General features: G+C 37.4%; 1 protein-coding gene across 2 annotated transcripts in view; it reads right to left on the bottom strand.

Annotated features, from left to right (window-relative positions):
- The window catches only part of DNAJC13 (DnaJ heat shock protein family (Hsp40) member C13), a 117,095-nt gene that overhangs the window by 47,842 nt on the left and 54,091 nt on the right, over positions 1 to 15,162 (bottom strand). For both annotated transcript variants that reach the window (XM_004715990.3, XM_030887705.2), the window contains 6 exons: positions 13,878 to 14,031; positions 10,098 to 10,201; positions 9,851 to 10,010; positions 4,437 to 4,499; positions 2,760 to 2,861; positions 259 to 363 (listed from right to left, as the gene is read on the bottom strand). In XM_004715990.3, coding sequence (XP_004716047.1) covers positions 259 to 363; positions 2,760 to 2,861; positions 4,437 to 4,499; positions 9,851 to 10,010; positions 10,098 to 10,201; positions 13,878 to 14,031 — 688 coding nt within the window. The remainder of the gene's footprint in view (positions 1 to 258; positions 364 to 2,759; positions 2,862 to 4,436; positions 4,500 to 9,850; positions 10,011 to 10,097; positions 10,202 to 13,877; positions 14,032 to 15,162) is intronic.

Consider the following 15,162-nt stretch of genomic DNA (forward strand, 5'->3'; position numbering starts at 1 on the left):
ACAAATAATATAAGTATTCCCTCCATAATAACAGCTTTATACCACAGGGGTTAAAGACTTGACTTCATTTGTCTTTCTCTAGAAATGAAATCTCAACTTTTGTGTGGTAATGGACTGTTCGCATTCTTGGAACTGTAAATGGACATCCTTGGACAGTACTTCAAATCACAGTTCAAATGTACTTCAAGTCTCCGTGTGTACAAATCAGAGTGTTTAAGGAAGTCTGACCTTTACAAAAACAGCTTCCAGGACACATACCTCATGAAATCCATATGGGCCACTCCTTTCTTTGTCAGCATTGCCAAAATACCATTCCTTTTCACTTTCTCGTTTCATATCTGGAGCAGCTTCGATTACATTACTCTAGGGTTTTAAAAGATTGTTATTTTCCAAGATAAAATCTAAGGGAACAGACATTGTCATAAAACAAAATTACAGCACACAATTTTTTTTTAGAAGGGTGGGTGATTTTTAGAAGGTAAATTCCTTTAGAAATTCACCTATATTTTTAAGTATTTAAATAGGTTAAAGATTCATTATCTAACCTAACAGCCAAAAAAGCTGTTCCCTTATTAACATACCTTTGAAGTAAACAATTTCTTAAATTCACCTAGTGATCTAAGAAAACTTCAAAGACATAGACTTTTCGCCTACTGGTCATAAAGTCCGAGGGCACAGAAACTGGTAGTGAAGAGTACTGCCAACAGCTTTATAAATTAGCATTCAACATCAATCTCAAACCAGCTACTCAGAATACTGAAGTTCTTTTTGGGGGAAAAGTTCACACTCTGCCTCCCTCGTCCCTAAACCTGAATTAAAGCTTCAACAAGCATCTTAGATTGTATTACACAGTGAGTTAAATGCCAACAAGGAAGATTCCAGTGGTTTTAAATATTTAGTTCCAATATACTCTCATTACATGTAATTCTTATTTTATATATCAATGTTTCATGAGAACCCACAATAAGAATTTTTATGTAGTTAGAATATTTTATTATAACATAGTTTGCAAATACTTCCATTTACCATCACCGTGCAGACAAATTTATATGGAGAAGAACAGCGAAGAACATAGACTTCTGGCTTCTGCCACTTGCAGAGCTGCATTGGGCTGTATATTAAGCCTGTTTCACTTTATAAAATGGGAATGATGGTGTGCCCTTCATACAGATAATGGAGGGTTTAAAGAGATCATGTATTTTCCTATCAGAGCAGTACCTGATATACTCTCAGGCTATGTAGGCATTACAATTACTATTATTCATACCTGGTCATAGAAAGGGAGCCTTGGTGGTGTAGTGGTTACGGGCTGAGATCTGTATGGTCGGCAGTTCGAAACCACCAGCAGCTCCAAGGGAGAAAGCCTGGGCTTTCTACTCCCTTAAACTGTTACAGTCTTGGAAGCCCATAGGGGGTCGCTCTAAGTTAGCACTGACTCAATGGCATTGAGTTTGATTTCTCAGTTTTGGAGTCATAGAAAAGGCCATATTCTAAATATCCAAATAACAACTTGTAATGACAACTCAACAGCATACTCCCTCCTCACACGAGGAAATAAAGCAAACACATAACATCAGAAACAATCACCAATAAACTAACTATACAATTTTTTTAACTCCAAAACTCAACTCATTTCTGACTTATAGTAACCCTCTAGGACAGAGTAGAACTGGCCCTGTGGATTTCTGAGACTGTAAATCTTTATGGGAGCCTCATCTTTCTCCCAAAAAGCAGCCAGTGGATTTAAACTGCTGTCCTTGCGTTTGCAGCCTAACACATGGTACATTAGGGCTCCTCCTATAGCATATCTTTCAACACACACTTGCAGGATTACCCTCTTGTTGGCTGGCCTCTGATTCCTCAAGGTAAAAACATATTCTCGACAGCTGCAATGCTAAAAGTCCAGTTTTCGTTTTGCTTTGTTTGGGGGGCGGGGGCGGGGATTTACAGTGGTGGGGAGGGGAGAAGGGTGACAATGTCATGGAACCCATGGAGGAAAAGAATGGTTAGAAACTGACTGTGGGAGCAATTGTACAATTCTACTTGATGCGACTAAAATATGGAATGATATATGTATTAAATCTTAACTAATAAAAAAGACCAGGTATGTAATTGATGAATTTAGCATAAATCCAAGTGTAAATCATATATTGCCTCAAAATAATTCACATTGAAAGATGTCATAAAAGACGGGTGGAGGGAGGGTGGGGTGGAAAGGGGGAACAGATTACATGGATCTACATGTAACCTCCTCCCTGGGGGACGGACAACAGAAAAGTGGGTGAAGGGAGACGTCGGACAGTATAAGATATGACAAAACAATAATTTATAAATTATCAAGGGATCATGAAGGAGGGGGGAGTAGAGAGGAAAGGGGAAAAATGAGGAGCTGATGCCAGGGGCTTAAGTGGAGAGCAAATGTTTTGAGAATGATGACGGCAACGAATGTATAAATGTGCTTTACACAACTGATGTATGTATGGATTGTGATAAGAGTTGTATAAGCCCCCAATAAAATGATTAAAAAAAAAAGACAAAAGACGCGCTGGAAAAATAAAACTGTTTCATCACTGCTCTAATGATTTCTTGTTCTTATGATTTCACTTATTTTGCACTCCAATTCATCTCCTGAGACTAGAATCATCATAATTATTGAGAAAGACATTCATAGTCATGTGTCGACATATTTTCAGGTTTGTGAGAGTTTTACCCTAAAATTGTATTAGAAAGCACTAAGCGTTTAAAATTCAGATACATACCTGCAGTGGTACTGTAGCTCTGCTTACATGAAGATGTGCAAGAGTAAGCAAGTCCACAAGGATTCTAATTCCATTTGAATCCATGAGGTCCTTAACATTTTTCTGCATGAGAAAAGTAAACACTTTTACGTAACTCAAAAATTTCTCTCCAATAGGTACTATTATCTAAAAGGCTTTCAGTACCTACACACACCACACAAACAAGTGGCACAGAACTAGGCGCACTTGGCATTATCAGGGCTTAGGTTAAAGAAATTCAGACTTAGATAATTATTGAAGTGTCAATTATATTACAAATAAATCACATACATTTTTAATCTTAAATATTTTGATGGAAAAAATATGTAAGAGAAAGTTTCAAAAAGTTCATGGAAAATTGGAATTAAGAGAAATGTAATTTTCCCAACAATTTTGAAGCCCCTGTGTGTGTGTGTGCGCGCGCGCGCACACACATCCATCTCCAAATAAAGTGCGCCAGGTATGATGTCTATGATAAACTTTGTGTCTCTTCAATTATGGATAAAGTGTCTTCTTTTTTATTTTTCATTTTCCACGGTTTTTTTAATGTTCCTTTTTTTGGTAAACAAGGGTGGGGAGCGAGCGTAAAACTGGCAATTTCTTAGAATTAGAAATTATTGATTAAAATATCCTAAGGTTTATTAACTATAATTCCTTTTAAAACATTTGTATTACTAATTAAAAACATTAATAAAAACTAGGCAAGTTGGGATTGGTATCAAAAATATATTTTTAAAAAGTTTTGATTTCACTCATTAGAAACCTAAATGAACCTAAGAAAATGTCTTTGAAAATCAGTGAAAAATTTAAATGACAAAAATTTCACCTAATATAAAGAAATTAACCCACTGAAGGCTATGGGTAACACTCAAAAGCCCCAAACCCATTTCCAGGGTCCCATGGATTAAACTTCTGGAGACTCTCCCCTGACTACTGATCAGTGATGTAAAAAGCCTACTATCAGATAGAGTGCACTGGAAAGTGGATTAGCGTCGATGGTATTAGGTTAAAATTTAACACCTTCTCCCTTTTGACCCTTTGTTATAGTTTTTATTATTTTCTGCTTTTGTTTGTAGTTTTCTCTGTTATATCTTGTTATTGGCTTGTTTTTTGGACATGTTTTTCTTTATATGAAATCCAGGATAGATAAAGCTATAGTGACAATAATTAGATTTAATAGCTTCTTAATAAAACTATTAAAAAGATTAATAAACTAAACTAAAAAAAAGAGTTATGGCAGGGAAGATGGAGGGGGACAGGGAAACTAATGATAGTAAGTTCAGGAATGAAGAAATGTTCTAAAATTAATTATGGTGATAACTGAACAACTCCTTTAAATATATATAAACTATTCAATTGTATTGTATACAATGTATATGTCAACAGACTGGTTTTTCTTCAAAAAAAAAATTCCTTATAGGAAAATTAGCTAGAGATACTTTTTTTTTTGTTATTCTTCACTTAAAATATTATTATGAATTAATTCAGTATAAATACGGAATACTTTGGTCACCAAGGGTTTAAAGCACAGAGACCTTTCACATTTAAAAAGAAGATGAAAAATCAGTCCTGGAAAATTAATTCCAACAGAGATTTTACCATTTTCTTATAAATTAATGTAATTTATGTGGAAATGATGTTTATGTAAAAATACTATACCTTATTAAGGATCAGCTTGTTAAGGAAAAGGATCAACCTATCTCGTTCCAGTTTATCTGTGCACTATCAAACAAAATATAAGAATCTAATTAGAACTGAATAGAAAAGTTAAGGTATTACCCCTCATTGAACAACAGTAATAAGACCATGTTTTACACATTAACAATAATATAGTAGACTATCAATACAGTATTGCAATTCCTCATTGTCTTATATCTTTTTCACTTCTACACAGCTAGTATAATTTCCATGGAAAAGTAGATATATTTAAAGATATTAAAAGGTCTTATTTTCAGGAGATGTCTTATTTTTTCATGAAGAATATGGTACACATTTATTCTTTATTGTTTTATTAAAAGAGACCTTGCAATTCCTGTCTGCTCCAGCTGCGCTGCGGTGCCCACCGCTACGGTCCAGAGTCCAGAGTTACGGTAGCTTCGGGGGGCCTTATTTTGGGGGAGGTCTTATTTTCACGGGGATGCCTTATATTTCAGTGAAAGGCAAAACTATAAGTAGGTCTTATTTTCGGGGGTGTCTTACTTTTGGGGAAACGGTACAAATGGAAACAATTGCAAATAAGTGGTTCAAATGACACTCAAGGACTACTTAAAGATGTATAATACATCATAAAATGACATCACAAACACAATCGCGAAGACAATATCATCTGCCTAAAGCATATATGGTATGCTACAACTACTGAAGGCTCACTGGTGATTTAGAATTAAATGGCGAAGCTCAATATCATTAGTCAGAACAAGGCCAGCAGCCAGTTGCAAAAGAGATCATCAAATGTTCATATATAAGTTCAAGTTGAGCCTGAAGAAAATTAAAATAAAGTCAATGAGAGACAAATAATGTCTTTGAGTATATCTACCTGAATTTAGATTTGATGCAGTGAACACTAATGATTTAAGATCCACTAACTTCTGGGATGACATTAAAGACATCATCCACGAAGAAAGCAAAAGGTCACCAAAAAGCCAACAAAGGAAGAAAAGACCAAAATGGATTTCAAAAGAGACTCTCACACTTGCTCTTGAATATAGAGTAGCTAAAGCAAATGGAAAAAAAGAAGTAAAAGAGTCGAACAGATTTCAAACAGCTCAGGAAGACGAAGTATGATATCACAATGAAATGTGTGAACACCTAGTTAGAAACTCAAAAGGGAAGAACACACGCTCAGCAATTCTCAAGTTGAAAGAACCTAGAAAACACCCCGCACCTTGAGTTGTGATACTGAAGGATTCTATAAGCAAAATGCTGAGCAAAACAGGAAGCACTAAAAAAAGATAGAAACAATAGAGTTACTATACAAAAAATAAGTTGTTGCTGTTTACTTCAGGAGCCACTGTATGGAGGAGGAGGTCTAAGCTGAACTGAAGGCATTAATAGAAGCTACGGCTCCAGGAATTGAAAGGACAGGAAGAAAAGTGATCAAGCAGAATGTGGAAATTATTGATCCTTAATATTACACAAAGGAACATGTTAATGAAGAATTGAGAAACAAATGAAGCAATTATGATCGATAAAATAATTGTTATCGATAAAAAAACTGATAACAATAAAAGCCAGATTCAGGAGAGGTCGTGAACAAGGGACATCATTGCTGACATCTGATGAATCTTGGCTAAAGCAGAGAATAACATAAAGATGTTTACTCCTGTTTCATCGACTATACAAAGGCAACTGACTGTGTGAATCATCACAAGTTATAGATAGCACGCTGAAGAATGGGAAATCCAGACTGCTTGATTGTGCTCATGCAAAACTTATACACAGACCAAAAGGGGTGTCAATTCAAACAGAACAAGGGGGTTTAACATCAGGAAAGCTATGTGTGATGACTGGATTTTTGTCAACTTGCACTGTGTGAAGGTAGCAGTGGAATCTAACTTATCAACTGGGTCAGAAACTTACGAGTTGTCCTTGGGGGATATGGTCCTTTTATGAGATGCTGTGGAGAACTTCTTGCTCTCTCTTAACCCCATCCTTCCTGCTTGAGTGGGTCCCATGTCTCTTGTCTGGGACTGGCAGCCCATGTGGTCCAATGACCTTGGGTGCTGCTAGCATCCTGCTGTGTTCCTGTAGACTCTGAATCCACATGACTGCACTCACTGGTTTGTAATCCCCCAGCTTCCAGCTTCGTCTTCTGGCTTCATCAGCTGGCAGTTGCATGAGTCTAGAGGGCCTCCAGCTAGCCTGCGACCCTTGGACTTAAACTGGACTGGGTCGAGCCCCTTCCTTGATACAAATTTCTTTCTCGATATATAGAGCTTACATATTTCTCGATTACATATTTTTAGATTTACATATATAACAAGTTGATATATATGTTTGTTACTCACCTAACAGTGTGTATCAAAGTTGTATCCTGTCACTATATGTTAATCCATCTGTATGCTAAGCAAGTAATTTGAGAAGTTAGACTCTAGGAAGAACATGGCATTAATATTGGAGGAAGGCTCTATGACAATTTTTGATATACAAATGACATAATCTGGCAGGCTGAAAGTGAAGAGGATATGAAGCACTTACTAAAGAAGATCCAAGAATACAACCTTCCGTATGGATTATAACTCAGTGTAAAGAAAACCAAAATCATCACAATGGGACCAAAGCAACATCATGAACAACAGAGAAATGATTGAATTTGTCAAAGATTTAATTTTACTTGCTTCCACAACTCACTGAAGCAACAGTCAAGAGGACATAAGGCACTAGGCTAATTTGCTATAGAAGACCTCTTAAAAGTGCTAAAGAGCAATGTATGTGAAAGTGTGATGATGAATTTGGAAGACCAGAGAACTGATACCTTGAACTATGGTATTGGTAAAGAATAATGAAAGTACCATAAAATAAGAATAAATGCCTTGGAAGAAGTACAGCCAAAGTACTGCTTAGAAACATGGATAACAGGACTTTGTCTAACATACTTTGGATGCCCTGGGGAAGGAAACGACATCATGCTTCATAGATTAATTCCAAAAGAAGCATAAGACCCTCAATGAGCTGGACTGACACATCAGCTACAACAATGGACTCAAACACAGGAACAATAGGAGGATAGTACAGGAGTGGCAGTATTTCATTCTTCTGTAAATAAGGTCGCTGTGAGTAGGAACCAACTTGAATGGCTAGCAACAACAGCAGCGTAATCTAGTCTAACTGGACAGCAAACAATAAGGAGCTTTGCCCGACTTGTCATACTTCCTCAGCATGTTTCGGGAATTTCTTCTGAATCAGTTTTTGAATCTACATAGCAAGATTCCCTTGTAAGATAATTAAGAGTATAAATAGTGTGATGGTTAATAAATAATGCTATTTATGCAAGCACCTTCCACTTTGTGATCTGATCTGAGCAGCCAATTAGCTGAAAAATGAGTTTCATTGGGGAGTTATGGACTGTGTCCAATAAATGGATGGAGGCACTGGAAGAGCTCAGTCTCTCCTGACCCTGCCATCTTCCTGCTGCCCACCCTCTGGTTCTTGGGCCACAAGCTTGGACAAGTATCCATGAGCCCCACATAATTTAAGAACTTTTTCAAAATGGAAACAGTGTATTCAATGCAAAAAGAACATACAGTGTTGGAGGCCATCTGCGCCTTAGTCTTGAAATGGTTAAGATTTCTCATAACCTGTGTGCTCTTCTCCTCTGTGGTTTGGCATTTGGACAGGCCATTGAAAACAAGTACAAGGAAGTATGGAAGTCCAGGAGCAAAATGTAAATTGTTCTTAAGAATGCTTGGCTTAGCAGAACATGAAGTTTTCCCTTCGGCAAACCGGAGAAGTGGAATAAAATGGATAGTTTCGTCGCTCAATGGGTGGTGGGTATGCTCTAAAACCGGATTGACTCCATGTCTTAGTCTGTCTGTCTTTAATGAATCAATGAAGTTTTGCATCATGGTCTTAGTGTTCCCAAAGGTTATTTACCACCAAGAAAAAAGTAATGCATGATGCATGGACACGAGGCGCAGCAGGTAACGTGCTAGCCAGGGGAAAACGAGAGCCTTTTACAGCAATTACGTTAGCAACCCTTTTTAGTCTAGGTGCAATAGGAGCGGGCACGGGCATCTCATCCTTAGCAGTACAGCACAGAGGATTCAACACCCTAAGAGCAGCTATAAATAAAGATATAGCCAGGACTAAGAAATCCATCTCCCATCTAAAAAAAGTCCCTAACCTCTTTGTCTGAGGTGGTGCTACAGAACAGAAGGGGGTTGGACCTAGTGTTCCTCCAACAGGGGGGGCTATTTGCAGCCCTAGGAGAGGAGTGCTGTTTCTACGCCGACCACACTGGATTAGTTAGAGAATCCATGGCTCAAGTCAGAGAGGGACTGGCAAAGCGAAAACGAGAACGCGAGCAGAAAGAAGGGTGGTTTGAGTCTTGGTTTAACAACTCCCCTTGGTTAACTACTTTGCTCTCCACATTATTGGGGCCCCTAATTGTGCTCCTGCTCATTCTTACTTTCGGACCATGCATTTTAAATAGATTAATTAGCTTTGTAAAAGAGCGAGTTAACACTGTACAACTAATGGAGCAGCGACAGCAATATCAGGGGCTCGGCCATGAATGCAGTCTGCAAATGGGGGAAATGCACAACCCTGTTCATGAGCAAGAATGCTCGTAGGTGCAGGAAAAAGGGTGGAATGTAAGGCAGCAGTGATTCCATGACAGGTCGAGCCTCTTAAAATAGGCCTAAGTTTCATTTTTCCAGCTTTAAGTTTCATTTCTCTAACAAAGTCACCCTCTCCCCCGAAATGACGCTGACCACACCTGGAAAGGTTCGAGTGATCACAATGACTCTGACCACACCTGGAAAGTTCTGAGTGACCACAACTGGAACGTCCCGAGAGTGGAGCCAGTGAACCAAAAGGACCTTCACAACCAATTGTCTCCAGATGAAGTCATTGAACTATGGGAGGGTGAGGGGGAATAGTTTCAACCAGTTTATGCAACCTGTGAAAAGTATGAAAACTGGGCTTGTGCCCCAGGCCGGGGTCCTCGTCTCGGAGGAGGCCACTGCGTTGGTGCTCTGGGACTTGGGCCCTAGCTCGAGCTAGTCAATACACTCCCTTGTGGTTTGCAGCCTCGGTGACTCTGCCTCTCTGTTCCTGGGGCCGAGGGAAAGCCGGCAGTAACGATGGCCCTAAAAGTCACTACTTCTTTTACACATCTGTCTCTCTTCCATACTTAATTTAAACAGGAGAAAACAGATCACTAAAGGTATTTAAAAGAAACTACTGGGAAACCACCCCCCAAAACTAACAAGGACAAATATTAGCTCACTATCTGTTTTCCAGTCAGCTAGATTCCATAAAAACTACTCCTGCATAAAGATATGAGAATTTGAAAGCATACAACTCCCCCACCCCGTGACTAACAAATGACTGTCTGAAAACGCGTTCCTTACCCTTTCTAACATTCCAATGATATATTTTGTATCTGTAAATGGTCCTATTTCTTCATGACATCGACCATAAACAATAGCAAGAGCTTGTAAACATAAACACTTCATATTCACTTTTGGAGTGAGCAGAAAACGATGGTACAGCTCATTGAAAAACTCATACCTAAAGGAAAAAGGAAAAAAAAATTACTGAAAACAGGTGTGTGATCAAAAGTATAATAAATATAACAGGATGTGAAGAATAGCTTACGATCTCTTAATTGATCCACTGTCTTCATTCTCATCTTCTTCCAAGAGTAATCTCAAGTAGTAGTCTCCAATTTTGATTTCCTCTGCCAGGCACTCATATTTAACCTGCATTAATAAAAGTTAATTATTTTAGTTTACAACAGAGCTTTGTTAATTTCCACACAAAAACCGCTTGTTACAATTCTTTCTGTTCAGGACTTATTTCCTTGGTAAGATAATTTATAAAATATATGAATTACATGTGAGTGAACTGGGATTTACCTCAAACTCATCATTAGCAGATTTAGGAAATCAATACATTTCCTTAAATATAAGGCGGAAATGCCCTAGCGTTGAGAGGCAGATGACTGCTATCCCAAGATGTGGAATTGACAGTTACCGACTTTGGTCAGAACCCTTGCTTCGGGCAAGTCTGCTACACAAGACTTCTTTAAAGTATTAAAGGGCAAAGATGTATGCCCGACCCAAGCCACAGTATTTATAATTGTTTTTTATGTATGTGAAAAGTATGAAAATGAATTAGGAAAAACAGAAAAGAACTGATACCTTTGAATTATGGTCTCGGTGGTTTTTGAGGGTAGTTTTATTTCAAGCGTGCCCAATGAATGAGGGCCTGGGACTACCATATATGTACTATTTTAATGTGCTTTCTTTCTTAAGGCATGCATTAACCTGGTAGGCATGGTTCTGCCTTTGTGAATGAGTGTTCTTGAAGTTTTGTCCAATCTCCAACTTCAGTTTGTGTAAACAGTATCCTACCATCTAAGACGAGTTTAGTCTGTTTAAGTCAGTAATCCATGTATTGCTGTCTGAACCTGGCCTACACTTACATAATTTCCTTTTCTTAACAGTGTTTGAAATTCTGTACCACTGGCTAAATTAATTACACAATCAATAGAATTTACATTCTGTACCAGGGGAATTATTGGTAATATTCTCTATCATAAAATAATAATGATGTCTCTAAAGTGAACCAGAGACATCTAGAAACCATAAATAAATAGATTTAGTTCTTATGATGTAGCCCTACTCAATGCTCACCCTCCTCATGAAGATATGGGTGCTACAGCAAAGTATGGTGAAGAAACCAGATGGTACCCAGCTACCAGAAAGAATAGCATCTGGGGTCTTAAAGGCTTGTCTTCAAACAAGGTGTTATTTGTCTAAGTGAAGTGTCAACTAAGTCCACATGGAAGTAAGCACACCAGCCTGTGTGATGCAAGGATTGTAAATAATAAAATCTACAGAAGGAAATGTTATCAAAGCTTAAATTGTGAACACCTGGTTTGCAGAAGGTTGTGGATGACAGCGAATGCTCAAAATACATTCACAAGGTCCCCACAGGGCTTAAGCCTCTGGTTAATGCCCTCTGACCACAGTTGAGGGATGTGAACAGCCTTGCTATCAGACAGATAGCATTGTAAAATTGATTGCGGCAGATGTAGATTAAAATGTAATACCCTATTATAATACCTATTATCATTTCATCTCCCTTTTCATGAATTTTAAAGTTGTTTCAACTTTTATTATCTTCTTTCTCTTTGATTGAGCTTTTTCTATGCTTTGTCTAGTTCAGGGGTCCTAAAACTGTTTAAACAGGGGGCCAGTTCACTGTCCCTCCGACCCGTTGGAGGGCCGGACTGTAGTTTTAAAAAATAACTATGAACAAATTCCTATGCACACTGCACATATTTTATTTTGAAGTAAAAAAAACAAACAGGCAAAAACACCCGGTGGGTTACATAAATGTCCTTGGCGGGCCACAGTTTGAGGACTCCTGGTCTAGTTATTATTGGTGTTTTTCGCTCATTTGTTTTGTATGACTTTGTAAGATTGTGTTTTGTTTTGTATGACTTTCTGCATACGAAATCTGAGGTGATAATTGTACAAATATTCTTAATATGACAATTAAATTGTATGATATATGAAAAAACATATAATTCCTGAAAACATCTGGTAATTCATTATTACCCATACTACGTACTACTACCTCAGCTAACTGCTAACAATGAGAATTATATACCAAGTTTTCAAATATTAAACTTGTCAGTTCCAATGGTTATAGAACTACATGGTGCCAAGGAAGGCTGAAGATGTTTTGCTTTTAAAGAAAGAACAGTGTAACCTGCTTCATTCCTTTCGTGGCTTGTCATATTCCAACTGCATCACTAGCATTTGCCCACCTCAGACAAGCTACTCCAGGTCTTCCAATTACCTACAGCACCCAACCTCTTACTATACCAAGATTTACAACCAACACTGCACTATATCTTATATATTTTTTGTACAGTATTCATCCTTGCATGTCCAATTAGACAGGACACTCTTTGTAGGCAATACATTAGGGAGAAGACCAAGATCAGGAGATGGACACCATGACCTCTGCACTCATTTATGCAGGATGTCTCAAAGAAGGATTTGTAAATAATTAAAAACTGGAAATCTCCTGACCCCCTAAGCTGATTATCTTAATTCTTTCCCCAAACCTTAAAGTAACTTATGTTTAAAACATAAGCTATATATAAAAAAGCACATACATATCCATTTCATTTTCTTTCTGCAAATTCTAAACATTCATTCATTCAAAACCGTAAGCTGTGTGACACAACTAGCTTAGACATTGGTTATTTAGTGGAAAACAAGCATATTAAAACTCCCCCCATCATGGGGGTAGCAAATTTAAAAGTAGAATATATATATGCTAATTGGGTAATAATAAATGCTGTAGACATAACTCATAGGAAATAACAGAGAAAAATGTGTCTGTAAAGAGGTTTCATTTTTAACCTGGTTAACTCAGATGATGATATTCAATACAAGAGCAGAGGTAAATAAGAAAATAAGCTATGCTATACAGAAATAAGAAGATTCTAGACAAAGGAAACAGTTTGAGAAAGGTCTTGAAGAAAGAACATAAATCTAATGTCTTCAGGAAAATCAGTGTGGCTAGAGGAATTTGAAAAAGGGTGAATAGGTGGAGATGGGAGTACAGACCCTGTCTTGAACCTTGTGAGATGGAAAGCATTAAGAGCCCCAGAGGCCTTTGAAAAGAGTGACAAGAATCTGCTGCTGTTGTCGATAGCCTGACAACAGATTGTAGGAAGGCAAGGAAAGAAGCAGTAATGTTATTGCTACAACCCAACAGAGATGAGACCCAACTTCTGGATAAACTCTGAAGGTTTTGCTAACTGGATCTGGACCATGAGAGAAAAAATTATTCAATGATACTGAATAGAGTACCATTAGTGAAGTCCTTGTGGTACTGTCGGGTAAGCGCTGGACAGCAAGGTCAGCAGTTTAAAGCCACCAGTCTCTTATGGGAGAAAGGTGAGGCTATCTGCTCACATAAAGATTTACAGCCTGGGAAACCCTATATATAAGGTTTGCTATGAGTTGGAATTGAATCAGTGGTAGAGGGTTTGGGTTTTTTATTATTTTATGGCTATTAGTGAAGATGAGGAAAAATGACAGAAAAATCAGTTTGGGAAAAAAACAGAAGAGCAATTTTGAATACGTATTAGATATCCAGATAATAGGAAGAATCTAATACTTATTAGATACCCTGATAATAGGAAGAAAGTCAAAGCAGGTGACAATCTAGGAGCCATAAGAAAATACTAAAAACATGTGAAGCTTCCAGACTTGATAAGATCACTTCAGCTACATGGAAAGCAAAGGCTGATGTTATGTTTAAAAAGAGAAAACTTCAAAAAACAACAACAAAAAAGAAAAGGCATGCTTAAAAAAAAGAGATCCATATACTGCAAAAATTGAACTTTACCTCAAATTCATGATGATTCCATGAGATGACATTAGCACTACCTAGCTCTCTATCAATATTAAATGCTCTCATTTCAGATTCAAGAGTATCTCTTAGTTCTTCTCGTGTTTTGAAATTCCAAATTAGGTTTGATCTGGCATGGTCATGACTAAACCTGGATATACATATATAAGAAGAAAACAGTCAGGAAGCAACAAACATTAAAATAAAATCAACAGAGATTCCTTAATACATCCTACAATAATCCTGTAATAAGAAAGTGGGATTCATGAACTTTAGCAAGTATAAAATAGACTAAAATCTATAAAACAAGTAAAGTGTTAATGTCATAGTCTTGGTGGAACGTGGACATACAGAATTCACTATACAATCCTTTCACCTTTTCTGTATGTTTGAAATTTTTAAATATTAAATTGCATATGTGTAGGGGGGACGCAACCTACACTATAAAACAAATCTTCGTGACTATTAAAATAACAAATTGCTATTTCAATTTCACTGTTTATTCCTACCCAAATTCCAGTCGGAAATTAACACTATTGTCAGATAACTAATTTCTGTTTGGGATAAGAATTTACGGATTATTGGGCATGGAGTGTCTGAGATGAGGAGCATTTTAGATTAGAACCTTGTAAAGAACCCAAGAAATGAATACTGCTAAACTTCCTTAAGTTATGACCAAGGGTTGTCAAAATATCGTCCTTGAAACTGTGGGCAGCTGAACTATTATAATTGATTTGGGCACATGTCTGAGCTCGGGTTGAATGGAGGAATCTGCAATCCTCTATAAAGTCTGATTTCAGCGTTCCAAGAAAATCTTATGAATACAATTGTGGAGATAATTCACAAGGAAGAAAAACACAGTACCTGCATACTATACTGTGCATATGTAGTATGCATAGGCCATACAATATATTTTATCCTTATATGTACTTTAAAAGTACTGTGGGGAGTTTTTGCATCAAATTTTTCTGTTATATTAGATATCAGTGAAGCTATAATCAGGTAAGTAAACTAATTTAACAATTTGCAGACTAAGCCATGTGCGCTATCTCAAAGAGAGTTTACCAACTACTCCAATATGTTTGTTTCAACATCCTTCTGTGTGAGGTGTCCATCCTGAGGACAGGGAGGGGACTAGGGCAGTACCAGATGGGAGAAGTAGCAGGTACTTGTATAGAAAAGCTGAAAATACACATGAGGCCAGCTGACTTAGTTACTCATTTCCTAGAAGTCCCCTTATGTTTTGTTCACCCACCTTTTTTAAGGCTCTATTTCCATCAAG

The sequence above is a fragment of the Echinops telfairi genome, unplaced genomic scaffold (genome assembly GCF_000313985.2).
Source record: "Echinops telfairi isolate 266 unplaced genomic scaffold, ASM31398v2 ScPeMD7_7422;HRSCAF=8460, whole genome shotgun sequence".
In the NCBI taxonomy this organism is placed as follows: domain Eukaryota; kingdom Metazoa; phylum Chordata; class Mammalia; order Afrosoricida; family Tenrecidae; genus Echinops; species Echinops telfairi.